General features: G+C 46.5%; 1 protein-coding gene across 2 annotated transcripts in view; it reads left to right on the forward strand.

The window, feature by feature from the left end:
• The window catches only part of FOCAD (focadhesin), a 101,948-nt gene that overhangs the window by 30,694 nt on the left and 51,526 nt on the right, over positions 1 to 19,728 (forward strand). For both annotated transcript variants that reach the window (XM_078772741.1, XM_068107602.2), the window contains 4 exons: positions 4,509 to 4,719; positions 4,835 to 5,041; positions 8,612 to 8,699; positions 12,225 to 12,424. In XM_078772741.1, the coding sequence (XP_078628867.1) occupies positions 4,509 to 4,719; positions 4,835 to 5,041; positions 8,612 to 8,699; positions 12,225 to 12,424 (706 nt within the window). The remainder of the gene's footprint in view (positions 1 to 4,508; positions 4,720 to 4,834; positions 5,042 to 8,611; positions 8,700 to 12,224; positions 12,425 to 19,728) is intronic.

Raw genomic sequence — 19,728 nt, forward strand, 5'->3', positions numbered from 1 at the left:
GGGGTAGTTCCGGCCTCTCAGATGCGTTATACCGGCGAGTATACCCTCCTTCGGGGCATTGACCGGGTTCTTGGCCGGTACCCCCTTGCCCTCCTCGAGGTCCGGAGTGACATTTTTAAGGGTCCAGTGACCTGTGTGGTAGTACCCTACTACCCTATACCCGGGGTCTCCTTGCTGATTGGCAATGATGCCATAGCCAGGGAGGAGTCATTGACTCTGACCTGTGGGGGGGTCCCTAGAGCCCAGAGTAAACAGGCGGAGAGAGTGGCGGAGTCAGACATATCTTCACTCTGGCCCGAGGAGCCTAGCGCCTCGACTCCAGTTTCCGACGGTGACGTTGCGTCAGCTGAAGTCCACCCGAGCCTCCCGTCAAGCCAACCTCAGGTGCCGTGCTCCTCAGGGACCGCTCCCGCCATGTCGAGATTCAGCAGGAACGCTAATGCTAAGGTATATGTGGGAAACCTGGGCAATGGAGCAGCGAGAGCCGAGCTAGGGAGGGTCTTCGGGCATTACGGACCACTCCGCAACGTATGGGTTGCTCGGAACCCACCTGGATTCGCAGTTGTTGAGTTTGAAGATCCACGAGATGCTGAAGATTCGGTCAGAGCCCTTGATGGAAGGTTAATTTGCGGATCGCGGGTGTGCGTCGAGATGTCGAATGGCATGTCGCGGCGGCCTCGTTTCAGACGCCCTTTGGTCCGCAGGCCGTTCGACCCGAAAGATCGATGTTACCAGTGCGGTGAAAGGGGTCATTACGCATATGACTGTCGTTCTCGACACCGGAGGAGAACCCGCCGCTCTAGGTCTCGGTCCGTTTCCCTCCTGTAAATGTTTCCCCACCTTGAGTTTGGCTCCCTTGTTTCTCTATTGTGCTTTGGGTGAAGTGTAACTCTTGTGGGGTAGATGTTAATGGGGTGTATGGTGTTTAATATTGTGTGTGAAAAAAAAACAAAACTGGTTCATTGTTTACCCTGTTAACGCCTGTTAATTGCCTGTTGCGTTAATAAGTGCGTTATTGTTGCGTTATTGTGTTGCGCCATTGCGTTGCGTTGTATTGTTGCGTTGTTTCGTTATTGTTGTTAACAAGTGTTAGTAATTGTTAATTGCGTTAATTGCCTGTTAGCAATTCCCGCCCTCATCTTGCCATGTGATTTGCACCTACTACAAATACTGGTTTTAAAAACGCCGTCTATTCGACGGGGTTTTTACTTAGGGGGGGAGGACTGTGAGAAACCCCCGGTGAAACCACCTTTGTTCTCACCCAAATGAGTGCCCCGCCCACCACTGACGTAACCTCGTTGGAGCCTCACGCGATTGGGAGGCGAGTCGGGACGTGATTGGTGGAGGGTCAGAGAGCGCGGCCGCCATCTGATGATACGGACGCAGCTCGGAGGTTCGAGGCCTCGAGGCGAGGGGACTTTCGTTACGCCTCACGACAGCGAGTTGTGCTGATCGTTTATAGTTATGGATTGTACGAGTGAGTGATTCCGGAAGAGAACGAGTGATTCCCGGAGATCGTAGATTGGAACTGTGAGTCCTATATTGCCTGCTTCGTGTTGGAGCTCCTGGCCGACCGTTCCTGGCGGCCTTGTGTGGTATTCCATCCTGGTATCCTTGGAGTTCCGGAGCTCGTCGATTGGAGCCGCGAGGATCTTACCTGCGTCTCGTGGGAGCGTCTGTGGCCGACCGTTCCTGCAGGCTTGTGCAGCCTATTCCATTTGTTACCTTTCATGGTTTTTGTGATCGAGCCAATAAAGCATCGTGCCTTACCCCTAGAAGGCCGATTAAAACACAATTGTGTTGATTACGTCTCTTTTGTCCACTCCGTGGATTACTTGAAGCCCGGACATTTACGTCCGTATTCCGTGCTGGGATACATTCCCCAGACGGGATCGCGACAATATATACATATACATATATATACATATATATATATATATATATATATATATATATATATATAATTTTAGAAACGGGAATCAAATTCCTGCGAGGGGCTAAATGTGAAAAAATTCTGACAATGCGGGGCTCGAACCACGGACCTCCGTTGATAACGTGTCAACAGCCCACTGAGCTATTGAGCCAGCCACAATCTCCTCAGAACCTTTCCACACTTAACACTGCGTGCTTTATCATGGCCGATGTCTTACGTGCCTGCTAAGCAGACCATATATATATATATATATATATATATGTATATATATATATATATATATATATATATATATATATATATATATAAATATATACATATATAATAATAATAATAAAAGGCAATGTCTGTTTGTGGTGTCGTTAGGTATACAAATCCATATGCGTCTACTTCGAGGTCTTAATGGTGCACAACTAGGGGTAGTTTTATATGGGGAATCCAATGGCAGGTTTTAAAATTACTGAAATCGCACCCCCCGAGCTCAAACTCAAGAAAAAAAACCCAAAAAGGCGGGACCACAAAATACCCTTTTTCTATTGGACAATTTAAATAGTCTCCGCCTCCCTAAGGTCTCCGCCCCTCCTAATAATCCTATATAAGCCGCGGCGTTACTTCAACATTCATTTTAATAGCGAACGTTTTCGCCACATTTCTTCATTTTTATTATTATTCCTATTTCTTCGATTTATTCCTATTTTTTTTAATTCCGATTTATTCCTACTTTCGAAAATCTCCGATTTATTCCTATTGTATAAGTAAAGCGAACGTTTTCCATAAAAAACGAGCGTTTTCCCCATCTCTTCCCATTGTCAAACCAAAAGCGACAGTTTTCCCTACTACGATGCCACCCAAAAAGCGGCCAAATTTCGGAAAGTCGCCTGCAGCCCTTCATATGCAGACACGAAGAGAAGCACGGACAGACGCGGAACATCAGCAAGAACTTCAAACCCTGGCACGCAGGCGATCAGCTCTTATAGACCAAGAGACACTCGAGGAAAGACAGTCACGACTCCAAGAAAACGCTGCCAGACGAAGAGCTGAAAGGCAGCAGGAAGCACTAGAACAGAGGCAGTCTCGCCTCCAAGAACAGGTCTTCCGACAGTCAACTCGACGGCAGGACGAAACTCCAGATGAACGTCAGACAAGGCGTCAAAGAGATAGGATAAGTCATGCTGAGGTAAGATTTCGAACATTCACTACGCAACAGTGGTACCAAGGTGCTTTCAACTATGATCCAAGCCATAATTATGCATCACACGAATTAGTGACCATTGGTTCCATGTCTAAGATTTGTGACAAGTGTCTCGCCAAAAAGTGGGATAAAGAAACACCAGGCATGTGTTGCACTAATGGCAAAGTTCCGCTGACTATGCTTCCTGAACCACCTGAGCCACTTAAGGATCTTCTTCTTGGCACCACTCCAGAGTCCAAACATTTCCTTCAGAATATTCGGAAATACAATTGTGCCTTTCAAATGACGTCATTCGGCACCAATGTCATCACAGAGGGAGGATTCATGCCAACATTCAAAGCTCAGGGACAGATTTCCCACAGGATACGATCCCTCCAGCCTCTACCAAATGAACAGCCTCGGTATTTGCAGATATACGTTGTTGGAGATCTTCAACAACAGGCCCAGAGCAGATACAACAGCAACCAGGGTACAAGATTTGATTTAATTTTGAAGCTGCAAGAAATGCTTCATTGAAGTAACAGCTATGTCGAAAGTTTTAAATATGCCCTTGAGAATGCTCCTACCCTGGAATTTCAGATCATCATTGATGCTGACAAAAGACCATCCGGTGAGCATGCACGCCGATTCAATGCTCCAGAACGTAATAAGGTGGCTGTCGTTATGACTGGCACTGGCACACTCCCGCACACCGACCGAACTGAATTCAACAACCTCCCAACTGAAGTTTTAAGAGCGACCTCATACAACATTGATGCACTGACGAGATATGTCGATGAAAATGAACTCATGCTGTCATGCTGTTGGAAGATCAGAGGGCAGCTTACTCTACGATTATTGACAGAGTTCGCCACCAGAAAGGAGGTATCTTTTTCTTAGATGCTCCTGGAGGAACAGGAAAAACCTTTATCATTAAACTATTGCTGGCCAAAGTTCGCCAACAGAAGCGAATGTCAGTGGTGGTCGTGGTGGCGGCGGTGGTGGTGGTGCTATTAAAGTGGTGGTGGTGGTGCTATTAGAGTGTGGCTGGACTGCGAGTCTGGCAAGCTCTTAGTTCTAAAAAAAGGTCACAATACTCAATGACGGTGTCGTGTCTAGGCGGGTGCACCTCGCCATAAAGGTGCCAAATGCCTACAGGAGTAAACCTGGAATAAAAAATCCGAGTGGCTGTTGGGAACCCACTCATAACCCAAATTCCCATGAAACCTCCCGAGTGAAGCCGGGTACTTCTGCTCGTATATATATATATATATATGTATATTACTGGGAAATTCATTGAAATAGCATTTGCTTACATTGGTACAGTATTTGTCTGAGAGGATATAATTCTGCATTGTCTTTGTGTGCAAGTTGTCAGGGTGTATGACGTGGTTTGTGATGCAGGCTCTTAGCAGTGTTACCTTCCCTGGAGCCTTTCCTCTACTTCCTGTTCTGTGAACCGGGGCCACGTCCTGGAGCCAGCCCCTTACGCATTGGCTTGCTGTCTAACCTACTACGGTGCAGCCCCCATGACAGCACCAGGGATGGAGAGCGGCCACGACCTGCTACGGAGTCCGTCATCCGTCTCATGTTTAGCATCGTTCCCCGGCTCCCAGTGAGTTGGTGATTCTTTCTTCTGAAAGTATTATTTTGTTCTAAGATGGGCTCTTGTATGTAGACTGATGGCAAAGTGTCCTTACAGAATGTTGTGTTCTGGATGTTTTCTCAAGATGACAGAGGACTGGCAGCTCATGGAATGCCAGCTATTTTTGAGCGAGCTGCAACATGCCATGCTGCCCCACTCTTCCTTTTGGTTCAATGAGCTCTCCCAGCTCAGCCTGCAGCTCGTCTGCCTCACTCACTCACTTCTCATCCGTACGGGTGACTGTGAGAAGGCCTTATCCCTCCTGATGGACCTGATTAATAGCCTCTCAGCGGTGTGCAGTAGTTTTCATGCCAATACTTTTATTTTATTATCTTATTCTGGCCCACTTCCTTCCCCTCTCTGCTCATCCACCTCCCTCCCTTCAATGCTGTTCCACCTCCTTCCCCTTCCTGCTTTTTTACCTCCTTCCCCTCCATGCTGTTCCACCTCCTTCCCCTTCCTGATTTTTTACCTCCTTCCCCTCCATGCTGTTCCACCTCCTTCCCCTTCCTGCTTTTTTACCTCCTTCCTCTCCCTGCTGTTCCACCTCCTTCCCCTTCCTGCTTTTTTACCTCCTTCCTCTCCCTGCTGTTTCACCTCCTTCCCCTTCCTGCTTTTTTACCTCCTTCCTCTCCCTGCTGTTTCACCTCCTTCCCCTTCCTGCTTTTTTACCTCCTTCCTCTCCCTGCTGTTTCACCTCCTTCCCCTTCCTGCTTTTTTTACCTCCTTCCTCTCCCTGCTGTTCCACCTCCTTCCCCTTCCTGCTTTTTTACCTCCTTCCTCTCCCTGCTGTTTCACCTCCTTCCCCTTCCTGCTTTTTTACCTCCTTCCTCTCCCTGCTTTTTTACCTCCTTCCCCTCCATGCTGTTCCACCTCCTTCCCCTTCCTGCTTTTTTACCTCCTTCCTCTCCCTGCTGTTCCACCTCCTTCCCCTTCCTGCTTTTTTACCTCCTTCCTCTCCCTGCTGTTTCACCTCCTTCCCCTTCCTGCTTTTTTACCTCCTTCCTCTCCCTGCTTTTTTTCCTCCTTCCCCTCTATGCTGTTTCACCTCCTTCCCCTCCCTGCTGTTCTACTTCCTTCCCCTCCCTGCTGTTCCACCTCCTTCCCCTCCCTGCTGTTCCACCTCCTTCCTCTCCCTGCTGTTCGACCTCCTTCCCCTCCCTGCTGTTCGACCTCCTTCCCCTCCCTGCTGTTCGACCTCCTTCCCCTCCCTGCTGTTCGACCTCCTTCCCCTCCCTGCTGTTCGACCTCCTTCCCCTCCCTGCTGTTCTACCTCCTTCCCCTCCTTGCTGTTCCACCTCCTTCCCCTTCCTGCTTTTTTACCTCCTTCCTCTCCCTGCTTTTTAACCTCCTTCCCCTCTATGCTGTTTCACCTCCTTCCCCTCCCTGCTGTTCTACTTCCTTCCCCTCCCTGCTGTTCCACCTCCTTCCCCTCCCTGCTGTTCCACCTCCTTCCCCTCCCTGCTGTTCGACTTCCTTCCCCTCCCTGCTGTTCGACCTCCTTCCCCTCCCTGCTGTTCTACCTCACTCCCCTCCTTGCTGTTCCACCTCCTTTCCCTCCCTGCTGTTCGACCTCCTTCCCCTCCCTGCTGTTCGACCTCCTTCCCCTCCCTGCTGTTCTACCTCCTTCCCCTCCTTGCTGTTCCACCTCCTTCCCCTCCCTGCTGTTCCACCTCCTTCCCCTCCCTGCTGTTCCACCTCCTTCCCCTCCCTGCTGTTCTACCTCCTTCCCCTCCCTGCTGTTCTTCCTCCTTCCCCTCCCTGCTGTTCTACCTCCTTCCCCTCCCTGCTGTTCCACCTCCTTCCCCTCCTTGCTGTTTTTTTTTTCTTTTTTTTCCTTCTGTATACAGAATCGAGGCTCATGAAAGAGCTAACATTTATTTCACAAACAAATCAAACAGACAAACAAGATATATAAAAAGAGGGAGCGGAAGACAAGATGGGGAAAGAGGGGGAAGCATGCAAACACAACATTTGAGAGAAGGGAGATGTGTGGGAGGTAGAGGGCTTTGGGGGAGGAGGCGTGGGAAGGGGGGAAGGGGGGGGGGGGTGGGAGAAGTATAAAACACAAGGACACCAAGGACTTCCAGGACAGAAGTTGGTATTTCAAAAAAGTGGATTTGGGGTGAAATTAGCGGGGGTAGAAAAGATCAAGGTTTTGGATGGGGGAAGATAAGAGATGGTGGTGAACAGTTGTTTTAAAGACCTGGAGGGTGGAGTGGGATTGAAGAGAGTGAGAGAGTTTGTTCCAGAGGTGGGAGAAAAGAGGAATGAAGGAGTGAAGGTGAGCAGAGAGTCTTGATTTTGGCAGTTTAACCATAAGAGGGTTGCAGGCAGATCTTGCAGGAATATTTGGGGGACAGAGCCCAGAGAGAGCTGGGGGTCAAGGCCAGAGAGGAGTCGGTAGAAGACGGAAAGACCACCAACCTGCCTGCGGTGAGTGAGTGAAAGGCCCTTGGAGTTAGCTTCATCGTGGGAGATTCCAATGATTCTGAACGCTTTGGTTTCAACAGCGTGGAGACGAGATAGGTGTAAGGCAGGAGCACCAGCCCAGAGGGGAGAGCAGTATTCCATTGAGCTGTGGATGAAAGCCTTGTATGTGGTGAGGAGTTCAGGTGTGCCAAGGAAGGACTTCGCACGACAGAGGATGCCCAGTCGGCGACTGGCTTTGGAGGCCAGATTTGAAATGTTGTTTTCCCAGGAAAGATCATGGCAGATAGTGAGACCCAAAAGCTTGAGTGACAGAACTTCTTGGAGAGGATTATTCAGAAAGTGGATGGGAGGGTTGTCCAGTCGGTCTTTTCGGAGAGACATCGTAAGAGTGTGAGATTTGTCAGGATTGAAAGACATGTTCCACTTGTTTGCCCAGTCTGTGATTTTGTCCAGGTCTGCAGAGAGTGAGGAGGTTGCAGACTGCCGATCTGAGGGATGAGGAATGGAGCGGCAGAGAGTTGAGTCATCAACAAAGAGATAGAGAGGATTTTCAAGAGAGTCAGAGAGATCATTGATGAAGACCAGAAAAAGCACAGGGCCCAGAACACTGCCTTGGGGAACTCCAGCCTGAACAGGAAGAGGAGATGAGAGAAACCCATTCAGGGCCACACGTTGACTACGACTAGAGAGGAAGTCCGCCAGCCATGCGTGGAGATTTCTGTGGATACCAAAGGAGGAGAGTTTGGTGAGCAGAGCAGGGTGCCAGACCGTATCGAAAGCACGTGATATGTCAAGGGAGACAGCTCTAATTTCCTGTTTAGCATTGCGGACCTCCATCCATTGTTGAGAAAGCCACCTCCTTCCCCTCCCTGCTGTTCTACCTCCTTCCCCTCCCTGCTGTTTCACCTCCTTCCCCTCCCTGCTGTTGCTCCTCCTTCCCCGCCTTGTACTCCTCATCCTCATCCTCTTCCTCACTCTCTTACCTTGTTCTCCTCCTTACCCTTTATTATTCCTCATCATCCTTGCTTCGTATTATTCCTGTGATTATTTATTTACTGAGTCATTTATTTTGAAGGGTGACAGCGATTTATATAATTAGATACATCCTTGGATTCAAATTCAATGCTGCAGATAGATACATGAGTTAAATCGGTCCCAAGAAAAGTGCGAGATAAATCTCCAATTTCATCATCACTCTCTCCCTCTTGTGCAAAAATATTTTGAGAATGTCGTAAGTGTACTTCAGTTTATCTGCTTATCGGTCACAATGGTACCACTAACATCATATGTGACCAATATGATAGTGTTTTATGTTTGTTTTATCTTTATGTCAATGGTGGAAAAGAATCAAGGGCATCAATATCAAATGAATATGTACAAAACAGCTCCTTGGAGCTTTCTCGTATACGACATGTTTGTGTTTGCACAGCGAGTGCCCTGGGGAAAGCTTCTGCTTGCCACGAGTTTACTGCTGCTGCAAGCACCAAGTGACCAGTTTCCTCGTCTCCTTGCACTTTGTAAGCAACTTTTATCAATCTCATTTATTGTCCCCTACCTGGGGGGAGGGGGGGGGGCTATAGGTTTACTCTCCGACTGTCTGTCCGTCTGGCCTTCTCACCTGTGGTTTTTCACTTTTTTCACACCTTTTTCCATACCCTTCAACATATTCAACTGAAACTTGGTGCATGGCTTTATTATGATAAATTACCGAATAATTTTGAGTTTCGGGGAGTTTCACTCATTTTTCACGGAGTATTTGAACTTGATAAATATCAAATATTATACATAGATCAGTTTTCCACACTTTTCCCCTTTACACTTTAACATATTCAACTGAAATTTGGTCAGGGACATGTATTGCAAAACAATTCTTCCTCTCGTGTATATATATACAGTCATGTGAAAAAGTAAGTAAAAAGTTGTAAAGAACTGAAAGTTTTGACTTTTTCAACATATTTCAACATACAGCTATTTGATCTTCATTTCAACAATATTGATAGATAAAGGTGATATAATATAACAAATATCATGAAACATTTACATTTTGTAGTCCATTGTATAATATAAATAAACATAAATGAAAATTTTGCATGTGGAAAAAGTAAGTACACCCCGACATTTATCACTACTTCAAATACCTAAAATTAGAATCAGGTGCACCAGCTCAGGTGCAAATGATTAGAACATCGTTAGAGAGGATCTTGGAGGAACCTGTCTTATTTAAACCTCAGACATTTAGTTTGGTTTGCTCTTTGTTGTTGAAGTGTGCGGCGTCACCATGCCTCGATCAAAAGAGCTCTCTGAGGCCTTCAGAAAGAAGGTTATAGATGCCTACGAGTCTGGGAGGGGATTTAAAAAGATCTCCAAACAATTTGAAATCAATCATTCGACTGTCCGGAAGATCATCTACAAGTGGCGAAGATTCCAAACAACTGCCAACTTGTTCAGGCCAGGCCGCCCCAGCAAGTTCAGCCCGAGAGCAGACCGCAAGATGCTGAAAGAAGTCTCTAAGAACCCCAGAATGTCATCACGGGATCTACAGGTAGCTCTTGCCACTGTTGATGTCAAAGTGCACGAGTCTACCATTAGAAAGAGGCTGCACAAATTTGATCTACATGGGAGGTGTGCCAGGAGGAAACCTTTGCTGTCCAGAAAGAACATTGGGGCAAGACTAAAGTTTACCAAGGAACACCTAGGCAAAGACCAGCACTTCTGGAACACTGTGCTCTGGACAGATGAGTCAAAGGTAGAGCTATTTGGCCACAGTACCAGAAGACATGTTTGGCGAAAACCAAAGACAGCATTTGACCACAAGAACCTGATACCAACTGAACCTGATACCAACTTATGGTATTTTGGGCAGCTTTGCTGCATCAGGGCCTGGGCAGCTCACCATCATAGAATCCACGATGAATTCTTCATTGTACCAGAGGGTGCTTGAGGATAATGTGAGGCCATCTGTCGGAAAGTTGAAGCTCAACCGAAGGTGGACCTTGCAACATGACAATGACCCTAAACATACCAGTAAATCCACCAAGGAATGGCTGAAAAGAAAGAAATGGAGGGTTCTGGAATTGTCAAGTCAAAGCCCGGATCTAAATCCCATCGAGATGTGGGGGGATTTGAAACGAGCTGTGCATGCAAGAAACCCCTCAAACATCGCACAGCTGAAATAATTCTGCATGGAGGAGTGGGGAAAAATTTCTCCCAGTCGATGTCAGAGACTGGTAGACAGTTATAAGAAACACCAACTTGAGGTTGTTTCTGCCAAAGGGGGCAATACCACTATTAGAGCCAAGGGTGTACTTACTTTTTCCACATGCGAAATTTGCATTTATGTTTATTTAAATTATACAATGGACTACAAAATGTAAATGTTTCATGATATTTGTTATATTACATCACCTTTATCTATCAATATTGTTCAAATGAAGATCAAATAGCTCTATGTTGAAATATGTTGAAAAAGTCAAAACTTTACATGGGTCTACTTACTTTTTCATGTGACTGTGTGTGTAGATATATATATATATATATATATATATATATATATATATATATATTGTTACTGATCGCGGTTTAGATGTTATGATGGGCCGAGCGGATGGTCCAACCGCGACCGTTACAGGATCCCCGACTCACCCGATTCCACCCAAACGTTGGCCGGATCGCACCGCAGCTGTTCAATAGGGAAAAGACAAAGGCGACACGGATGTGAAGAAGAAGAAGAAGACAAAAAGGTTGGAAATACTACTAAATTTATTCCTACTATTTACATGCTCAAAGTAACCAAGGAGAAGGAAAGATAATAAAATAATATACAGAAGGATCAGAGACACAGTGCAATTATTAGCTTATACAAACTTAATTAACCCAGGGACAGAACAAACAAAACAAACTCACGTACACAAGAAGGGTGGAAAGGCAGGAGGTGGATGGCTGGAGGGAGAGGAAGGTCCAAGGGGGTCCCGCAGCACAACCGGCGCGTTTAGCAGCCGCCGTTCCTTCACGGCCCTGCTCCAAACCGCCGTTCAGGCCCCCAAGCTGCTGTTGTGGCTGCTGTGGACGTCGCGTGCTTTGCCAGGCCTTGTCCGACTCGTCTGGTCCAAACCCTCAACTCTTTCTTGGTCCACTCACTCTTTACCACCGACTCCTCACCGCAACCAACGCAACCAACTGACCACCACCACCGACTCCTCACCGCAACCAACGCAACCAACTGACCACCGACTCCACTGACTGACTCCTCACGACTCTCTCTCACACGCCACTTGCGCGCGCGCCTTTTATAGCGCCTCCAGCGATCAAGCCGCCGGCCTTCCTGACACGCCCATCGGTGTGCTCACCTCGGCCCTGGTTGGTCACGTGACCCTCTCGCTCCGCCCTTGATGACGACGGGCGGGCACGCCCCTCTTCCCCTCTATGACGAGGTGGAGACACGCCTTTCTTCTCCGACCCTGCCTCGTGGTCAATGGCGGTTATTGGAGGGGAGGTAATTGGCAATCGAGGGTTGGCAATCACCAGAGGGGATGTAAAAGGGAATGGAGATTTTGGGGATGGGAATGAAAAGGGATCTATTCTCTTTCACTGGTGCAATGGAGTACTTCAATTAATGGGAGACACAGCCTTACTCTAAAACACAGAATAAGAGATAACTATCAAACAGGGGTATTCTATTATTTGGCTGATGTGTATGCTTGTGGACTAATTATGGGATGCCCTTTCACCTTTACACAGCTCCGGAGGTAGGGGGCGCAGAATAAACAATAATAATAATAATACAGCACACAATCAAAAAAATACAGTTCTCATATCCACAACAATATATATATATATATATATATATATATATATATATATATATATATAGATACATACACACACACACACACACACACACACACACACACACACACACACACACACACACACATACATATTTCTCTCCCCAGACCTCTCTGCCATTGTACCCCACCATGGTGCCTCGTCTGACTCTCACTTGAAGTTTCTGCATACCATTCTTCCATCCTTTATTTCCTCAGTACAACAGCTCCTGTCATCGGGATCTGGTCAACCTGGTTTTATGAACACTCTGGTCATTATGCCATTACTACAAGCGATGTCCGTGTCCGGTGTATATGGGGATGCTGCCTGTAAACAACTAGCAACGGATCTGCTTGAACGGTTAGAAGAGCCAGGTGTGGGTGCAGACTGTTCATTGAGTAAGGGTGAGCAGTTAGAGGTGAGTGGCAGATAGGTCGATGATGATGTACTGTTAAAATATATTGGGATTATTGTAAGAGACATCCCAAAAGTTGTCACTACACAAATATAATACAGTTGGTACAAATGGCAAAATTTATTCATGTTACATTGTTTTACACAAGGAAGAGTACCCGTCCCAAGTGATTGGAAAGCTAGCAAAAGTATCCCCATCCTCTCTGTCTCCCCTACTCCCTCTCTCCCCTACTCCCTCTCTCCCCCACTCCCCTGTATCTCCCCCACTACCCTGTATCTCCCCCACTCCCCTGTATCTCCCCCACTCCCCTGTATCTCCCCCACTCCCCTGTATCTCCCCCACTCCCCTGTATCTCCCCCACTCCCCTGTATCTCCCCCACTCCCCTGTATCTCCCCCACTCCCCTGTATCTCCCCCACTCCCCTGTATCTCCCCCACTCCCCTGTATCTCCCCCACTTCCCTGTATCTCCCCCACTCCCCTGTATCTCCCCCACTCCCCTGTATCTCCCCCACTCCCCTGTATCTCCCCCACTCCCCTGTATCTCCCCCACTCCCCTGTATCTCCCCCACTCCCCTGTATCCCCCCCACTCCCCTGTATCCCCCCCACTCCCCTGTATCTCCCCCACTCCCCTGTATCTCCCCCACTCCCCTGTATCTCCCCCACTCCCCCGTATCTCCCCCACTCCCCTGTATCTCCCCCACTACCTTGTATCTTCCCCACTCCCCTCTCCTCTCTGCATGTCTGTGTTCTATCCTTTTTAAACGGCTTTAATTCCCTTTTCATTTTTTTTTTCACTTTTGCTATTCAGTTGTCACTTATATTTTATATCTGATGTACCATACTCATTATACACAATGAAGGTTGTGGTGAATTCATTTGCTCCCCTCCCCAAGGGTGTTTTCTCTGCCAAGGGGTTTTCCCCTGCAATGGGGTTGTGTGTTGAGGTGTATATCTGTGTTAAGTTCGCTTTATCGTGGCATTTTTCCAAGGATGCTTCCAATAACAAAACTAATGATAATAGCATAATATTAATGTTATTACAAAATGATATTAAAACTAATTATATCCCACCTCCCCAAGGGGTGTTTTCTCCCTGACCAAACACCTTGTTAACGTGTATAAATAGCTTATTGTGCTGTTTTCGTGGGAGCACTGGCCTCCACCAGAAGTAAAAATGTTACCAGTACAGATACATTCAAAGTCCACTGCCCCCATGCCAAATAATTAAATGCATTGCAATACCTTTGCATACCAATACCTTTTGCAATACCTTTGCAATACCAATGCATTGCAATGCATTGCAATTAAATGCATTGCAATACCGCCGTGCAGCTCATAGAGTCTGTACTTGGAGGGAGAGGTGTGCAATAATTGATTGATTAATTGCATAATTAAAATCAATAAAAGATTGTCATAAAATATTTTCTCAATCAATTGTCTAACAGCATAATTAAACCACTAGTGTTTCATCCGAAGATGTAACTTTTAGAAATTTAATTAAATAAGTCATTAATAAAAAAATTTACAATTTATTAATTAAGCAAAAAATAATTGATCAATTAATTGATTGATCAATAAATCAAAAACACCCTTTACAGCCAAATAATTTGGTCATTGTCAAGTCCAAATATCAGCTTCCTTGCTCAAAAGGTGCCTGAGGTATTGCCCAGATGAGAAAGAAAATAAATAAATAATTAATAATGAAAATAAATAAATAATCATGATCAAAAAATTAAATAATCAATCAATTGGCTAATAGAACACATAAACCACCACCATTTCATCCAAATCTGTAACTTGAAAAAAAAAAATTAGTCATTAATTGAATAATTAAATAATTAATCGATTAATTGATTCATCAATAAATCAAAAATAGCCTTTACAGCCACACCACTTGGTCATTGCCATGTCCAAATATCAGCTTCCTAACTCAAAAGGTGCCTGAGATAATGCCCAGAAGAGAAAGGAAATAAATATGTACTTAATTGATCAATCATAATTAAGTAACTCGTCAATTAATTGATTAATCAAAAAACAAAAAAACAAAACAAATACTATTTTTGACAAAGTACTTACTCACTATTGTGCCCAAATTTCAGCTTCCTAGCTCAAAGGATGGCTGAGATATCGCCCGAACAAACAAGAAAGCAAACAAACAACAAGAGTGAAAACTTAGTACTCCCTTTCAGCGTGCGTCATTGCCGAGCCACCTTCGGTGCCCGGCAATGACGTTAGGCAGCGCCTGGAGATGGCATATGAAAGGAGCGGTGCACAAGAAACCACAGACATGTATGATTACCTTTTTAAACAGTCACTAATGCTGTTTAACACTAATATGAAAGAAATTTTGAAGAATACAGACATCACTCTATGCTTATCACGTCGACAAACGCATCTGATCGAAGATCTACTGGAGTCTATATACCCCACAAGGGTTAATAACACGACCCTTCCTGCCACTTCTGTGGAGTTCCTCCAAGGTTTTTTTTTGTGGTGTTTTACCAAAGTCGCTTCTCATTGCAAAAGTAATGTCACTACACAAATAGATTGAAATAGACTGAAACTCTAGATTTTGACACAGCACTTATGATACCAGCATAATAGTAATGATATTACGAAACAATATCCCCTCTCCCCAAAGGGTTTTGTGACTTGCGATATTGCCCAACCCTTGCCCCCACCCGACACCCTCCAGGAAGTAAATTTTATTGTCGTGAATTTAGAATGGTGAGGCACGGTCTGATCTTTTCAATGGCCTTATCTAAGATAAGTAATAGTAATAATAATTTGTAATAGTAATAATAAGGATAATAACATGACTCTCACTGCCAATGCCTAGGGAACGGGTGTACTAGTTACCTTTAATAAAGTGCAAAAACGAATTTTGGAATCATTTTACCACTCGTCTCACGAAGCCTATTATACAATTTAAAAAACCGCCTTTTCCTAATTTTGTTCCGATTTCACTCTAGATTTCGACATCATTTGTCTTAACTACTTAATATGATGATTGATACTTTATTATTCTGATACTTTAAAGTGCAATATTTAATAGCTTCTCATATTTTATTTGTCGATATAACTTTATATTGCGGTATGCATTTTATAATTCGCATTTTATCATATATTAATCTTTTATTATTACTATTGGAACTTGTAAATCATCTCTCAATTAAAATTGTAACTCTGACTCTTTTAGTCATCAGACTTCTGTCTTTTTTTTCTTCTTTTTTTTTCTTTTTTGTATACAAGATCGAGGCTCCTGAAAGAGCGAACATTAATCACACAGAAAGACAAACGGACACATAAAACATATAACATCGGTAGCGGTAGACAAGATGGGGAGAGAGGGGGAAGGACACGAACACAACATTTGAGAGCAGGGACCGAGAGACATGGAGACCGAGAGATCTGTGAGAGGGAGAGGGCTTTGGGGGGTTGGGGCATGGGAAGGGGGGGGGGGGGTGGGAGAGGTATAAAACATATGGACACTGCCAGGACTTTCAGGAAAGAAGTTGGAATTTCAAACAAGGTGGATCTGGGGTGAATTAGCGGGGGTAGAAAAGATCAAGGTTTTGGATGGGGGAAGATAAGAGATGGTGGTGAACAGCTGTTTTAAAGACCTGGAGGGACGAGTGGGATTGAAGGGAGTGAGGGAGTTTGTTCCAGAGGCGGGAGAAAAGAGGAATGAAAGAGTGAAGGTGAGCAGAGAGCCGAGATTTCGGCAGTTTAACCATCAGAGGGTTGCTGGCAGATCTTGTGCGACCTGTAGGAATATTTGGGGGACAGAGCACAGAGAGAGCTGAGGGTGCAAGGCTGGAGAGGAGTCGGTAGAAGACAGAAAGACCACCTACCTGCCTGCGGTGAGTGAGTGAAAGGCCCTCAAAGATAGTTTCATCGCGGGAGATTCCAATAATTCTGAAAGCTTTGGTTTCAACAGCGTGAAGACGAGCTAGGTGTGAGGCAGGAGCACCAGCCCAGAGGGGAGAGCAGTACTCCATTGAGCTGCGGATGAAAGCCTTGTATGTGGTGAGGAGCTCAGGTGTGCTAACGAAGGACTTCGCACGACGGAGGATGCCCAGTCGGCGACTGGCTTTGGAGGCCAGCTTGGAAATGTGGCTTTCCCAGGAAAGATCATGGCAGATAGTGAGACCCAAAAGCTTGAGTGACAGAACTTCTTGGAGAGGATTGTTCAGAAAGTAGATAGGAGGGTTGTCCAGTCGGTCTTTTCGGAGACATCGTAAGAGTGTGAGATTTGTCAGGATTGAAAGACATGTTCCACTTGCTTGCCCAGTCTGTGATTTTGTCCAGGTCTGCAGAGAGTGAGGAGGCTGCAGACTGCCGATCTGAGGGATGAGGAATGGAGCGGCAGAGAGTGGAGTCATCAGCAAAGAGATAGAGAGGATTTTCAAGAGAGTCAGAGAGATCATTGATGAAGACCAGAAAAAGCACAGGGCCCAGAACACTGCCTTGGGGAACTCCTGCCTGAACAGGAAGAGGAGATGAGAGAAACCCATTCAGGGCCACACGTTGACCCTGAGTTGAGAGGAAGTCCGCCAGCCATGCGTGCAGATTTCCATGGATACCAAAGGAGGAGAGTTTGGTGAGCAGAGCGGGGTGCCAGACCGTATCGAAGGCACGTGATATGTCGAGGGAGACGGCTCTAATTTCTTGTTTGGCATTGAGGACCTCCATCCATTGTTGAGACAGCAGAAGCAGCATGTCCAGAGTAGAGTGACCAGGTCTGAAACCAAATTGATGATCAGAGATCAAGCCATTGGAGAAGAGGAAAGATTTCATATCCAAAGCAATGATGGATTCCATGACTTTGCTGATAATTGGGAGAAGGCTGATTGGTCTGTAGTTGCTAGGATCTGTTTTTGCACCTTTTTTGTGCAAAGCGGTGATGTTGGCTGATTTCCAAGCAGATGGCAGTTGACCTTGAGCAAAAGAGAGGGTGAAGAGAACAGAGAGAGGGAGTGAAAGAGCGGAAGAACAGGATTTTAGGACCTGTGGGCTGATGCCGTCAGGTCCAGTTGCAGAATCAGAGTCGAGGTTTGACAGAAACTTTTCCACCTTGTCAGGAGGAAAGGACACGGAGTCCAGGAGCAGCTGGGTACGACTGGGTATGGTGGGTACAGAGAGGGATGGGTTTGGGACACAAGATTTAGAGGCAAACACAGAGTTGAGGCATTCAGCTTTTTCACGTGCGGAGTCAGCTGTGTAGCCGTTTGAGGTAAGGGAGGGGATGGAGGGGGAACAAACACCAGAAACAGATTTGACCAGACGCCACCAGGATTTGGAAGAGGGAGACAGATAAGAGAGTTCGGTCTTGAGAACGGAGAGATATTGTTTCCTGGCTCGCCTGAGGGTGGACACACACTTGTTTCGGGCTTTGTGAAAGGAAATGAGATTTCCTTCCGTTGGATTTGCTTTCCAGGAGACGAAGGCAAGTTGTTTCTGGGCAACAGCCTCACCACAAGATTCCGTGTACCATGGACGGGAGGAGGGGTGTGACAACTGAAGACGAGATGGGATAAATCTGTGCATGAGAGAGAGCAATTTACTTTGGAAGAATTCCCAGGATGAGTTGATGTCAGAGGTGGTAGAGATGGGAGACCAGTCCAGATGATTGATGGCTGCTTGAAGACCGTGCCAGTTGGCCTGAGTGAAATGCCAGACTCTTCGACGCTGAGCAGGCTCCCTGAGAATGGTCAGAGAGATGTCCACTTTAACAAGGACATGATCAGATGATCCGATTGGAGCAGAAGAAGAGCAGCAGACATTTTCAGGGAAGTTAGACATAACCAAGTCCAGAAGAGAAGATGCTCCGTTGACTGAGATCCGGGTCGGGAAATTGACAGATTGTGTCAGTCCCAGAGAGTCGCAGAAGTCCTTTGCTGAGGAGCCATGGCTGGTGAGAGAGGTACCCACACCCAGCCAACTGGCATGGTGACAATTGAAATCACCACATATGAGGAAGAGAGAGTTGGGATGAGTAGATAGAAGTTGGTCCATATTATCAGACAGCGAGATGTAGATGGAGTCATCACTGTTTGGTGGACGGTACAACACACATATGAACAAGAGGTGGGAGCGAAGGGGAAGCCGTAGCCAGAGGTATTCCTGGGGGTGAGATGGAGAGAGTGCAGTGCAGGGCGAGTGAGGAAGAGAGTTTTTGATAAAGATAGCAACCCCACCTCCAGGACGAGGCTCAGGTCTATCATACTGGAGGAGGGAGTAACCCAGGAGAGATACTAAGGAATCAGAGACATCATGAAGGAGGAAAGTTTCTGTTAAGCAGATCACGTCTGGTTTGACAGAAGCAACCTGTATGGAGAGATCAGTTAAGTTTGAACGAAGGCCCCGGATGTTTGAGGTCCATACCGTTAATGAAGAGGAAGGGGGAGCATCGGATACAGAACGGGGGGGGGGGGGAGGGGTAGGGTAAGATGTGGAGGAGGTGGAAGAGGTAGGGAGAGCTGTTGAAGGTGTGTCAGAGATTTCAGAATAGCTCGGAGAAAGGGAAGGATGGGGCGGACAAAAGGTTTGATGGTGATTGGGTGAGGCACAATGAGGTGTTATTTGAGGAGGGGCAGAGCGAGGCAGAAGGTTGGGGGAGATGGAGGTGAGAGTTGGAAGGGGGAAGAAGCGGGGAGGACGCTTTGAGGAGGGGGAATGAGAGGGGGGAAATTGAGAAGAAATTAGGGTGGGGAGATTTGAAGGGGAGGGGCGAGGGGGGAGTTTGGGAGGGAAGGGACAAGGGGAGGGATTTGAAAGGGATGGGATATGGGGGAGATTTGGAGGGGAGGCGTGAGGGAGGAGTCTAGGAGGGGAGGGGCGAGGGGGAGTCTTGGAGGGGAGGGGCGAGGGGGAGTCTTGGAGGGGAGGGGCGAGGGGGAGTCTTGGAGGGGAGGGGTGAGGGGGTAGTTTAGGAGGGAGGGGGCAAGAGGGGAGATTTGAAAGGGATGGGTGATGGGGAGGATTAGGAGGGGGGGGGGGAAAGGGGGAAGATTTGAAAGGGATGGGTGATGGGGAAGATTTGGAGGGGAGGGGTGATGGGGAAGATTTGGAGGGGAGGGGTTATGGGGAAGATTTGGAGGGGAGGGGTGAGATTGTATTTTAGAAAGTGTATGATTAATGGGAAACGAACATTTATTGCAAAATGAGTTTCTTGTGACCTTCGAGTTAAAAATACGTTTAAGGATGCTGGAGGGAGGATGGAGTGCAGGAGAGTTTAGGGAATGTAGAAAAAAGGCACTATAGGAGATGGATTTTTTTTTTGGGATGAATAGATTTGGTGAG

This window comes from Myxine glutinosa, chromosome 2 (genome assembly GCF_964187855.1).
Source record: "Myxine glutinosa chromosome 2, kmMyxGlut1.1, whole genome shotgun sequence".
NCBI classification, from domain to species: domain Eukaryota; kingdom Metazoa; phylum Chordata; class Myxini; order Myxiniformes; family Myxinidae; genus Myxine; species Myxine glutinosa.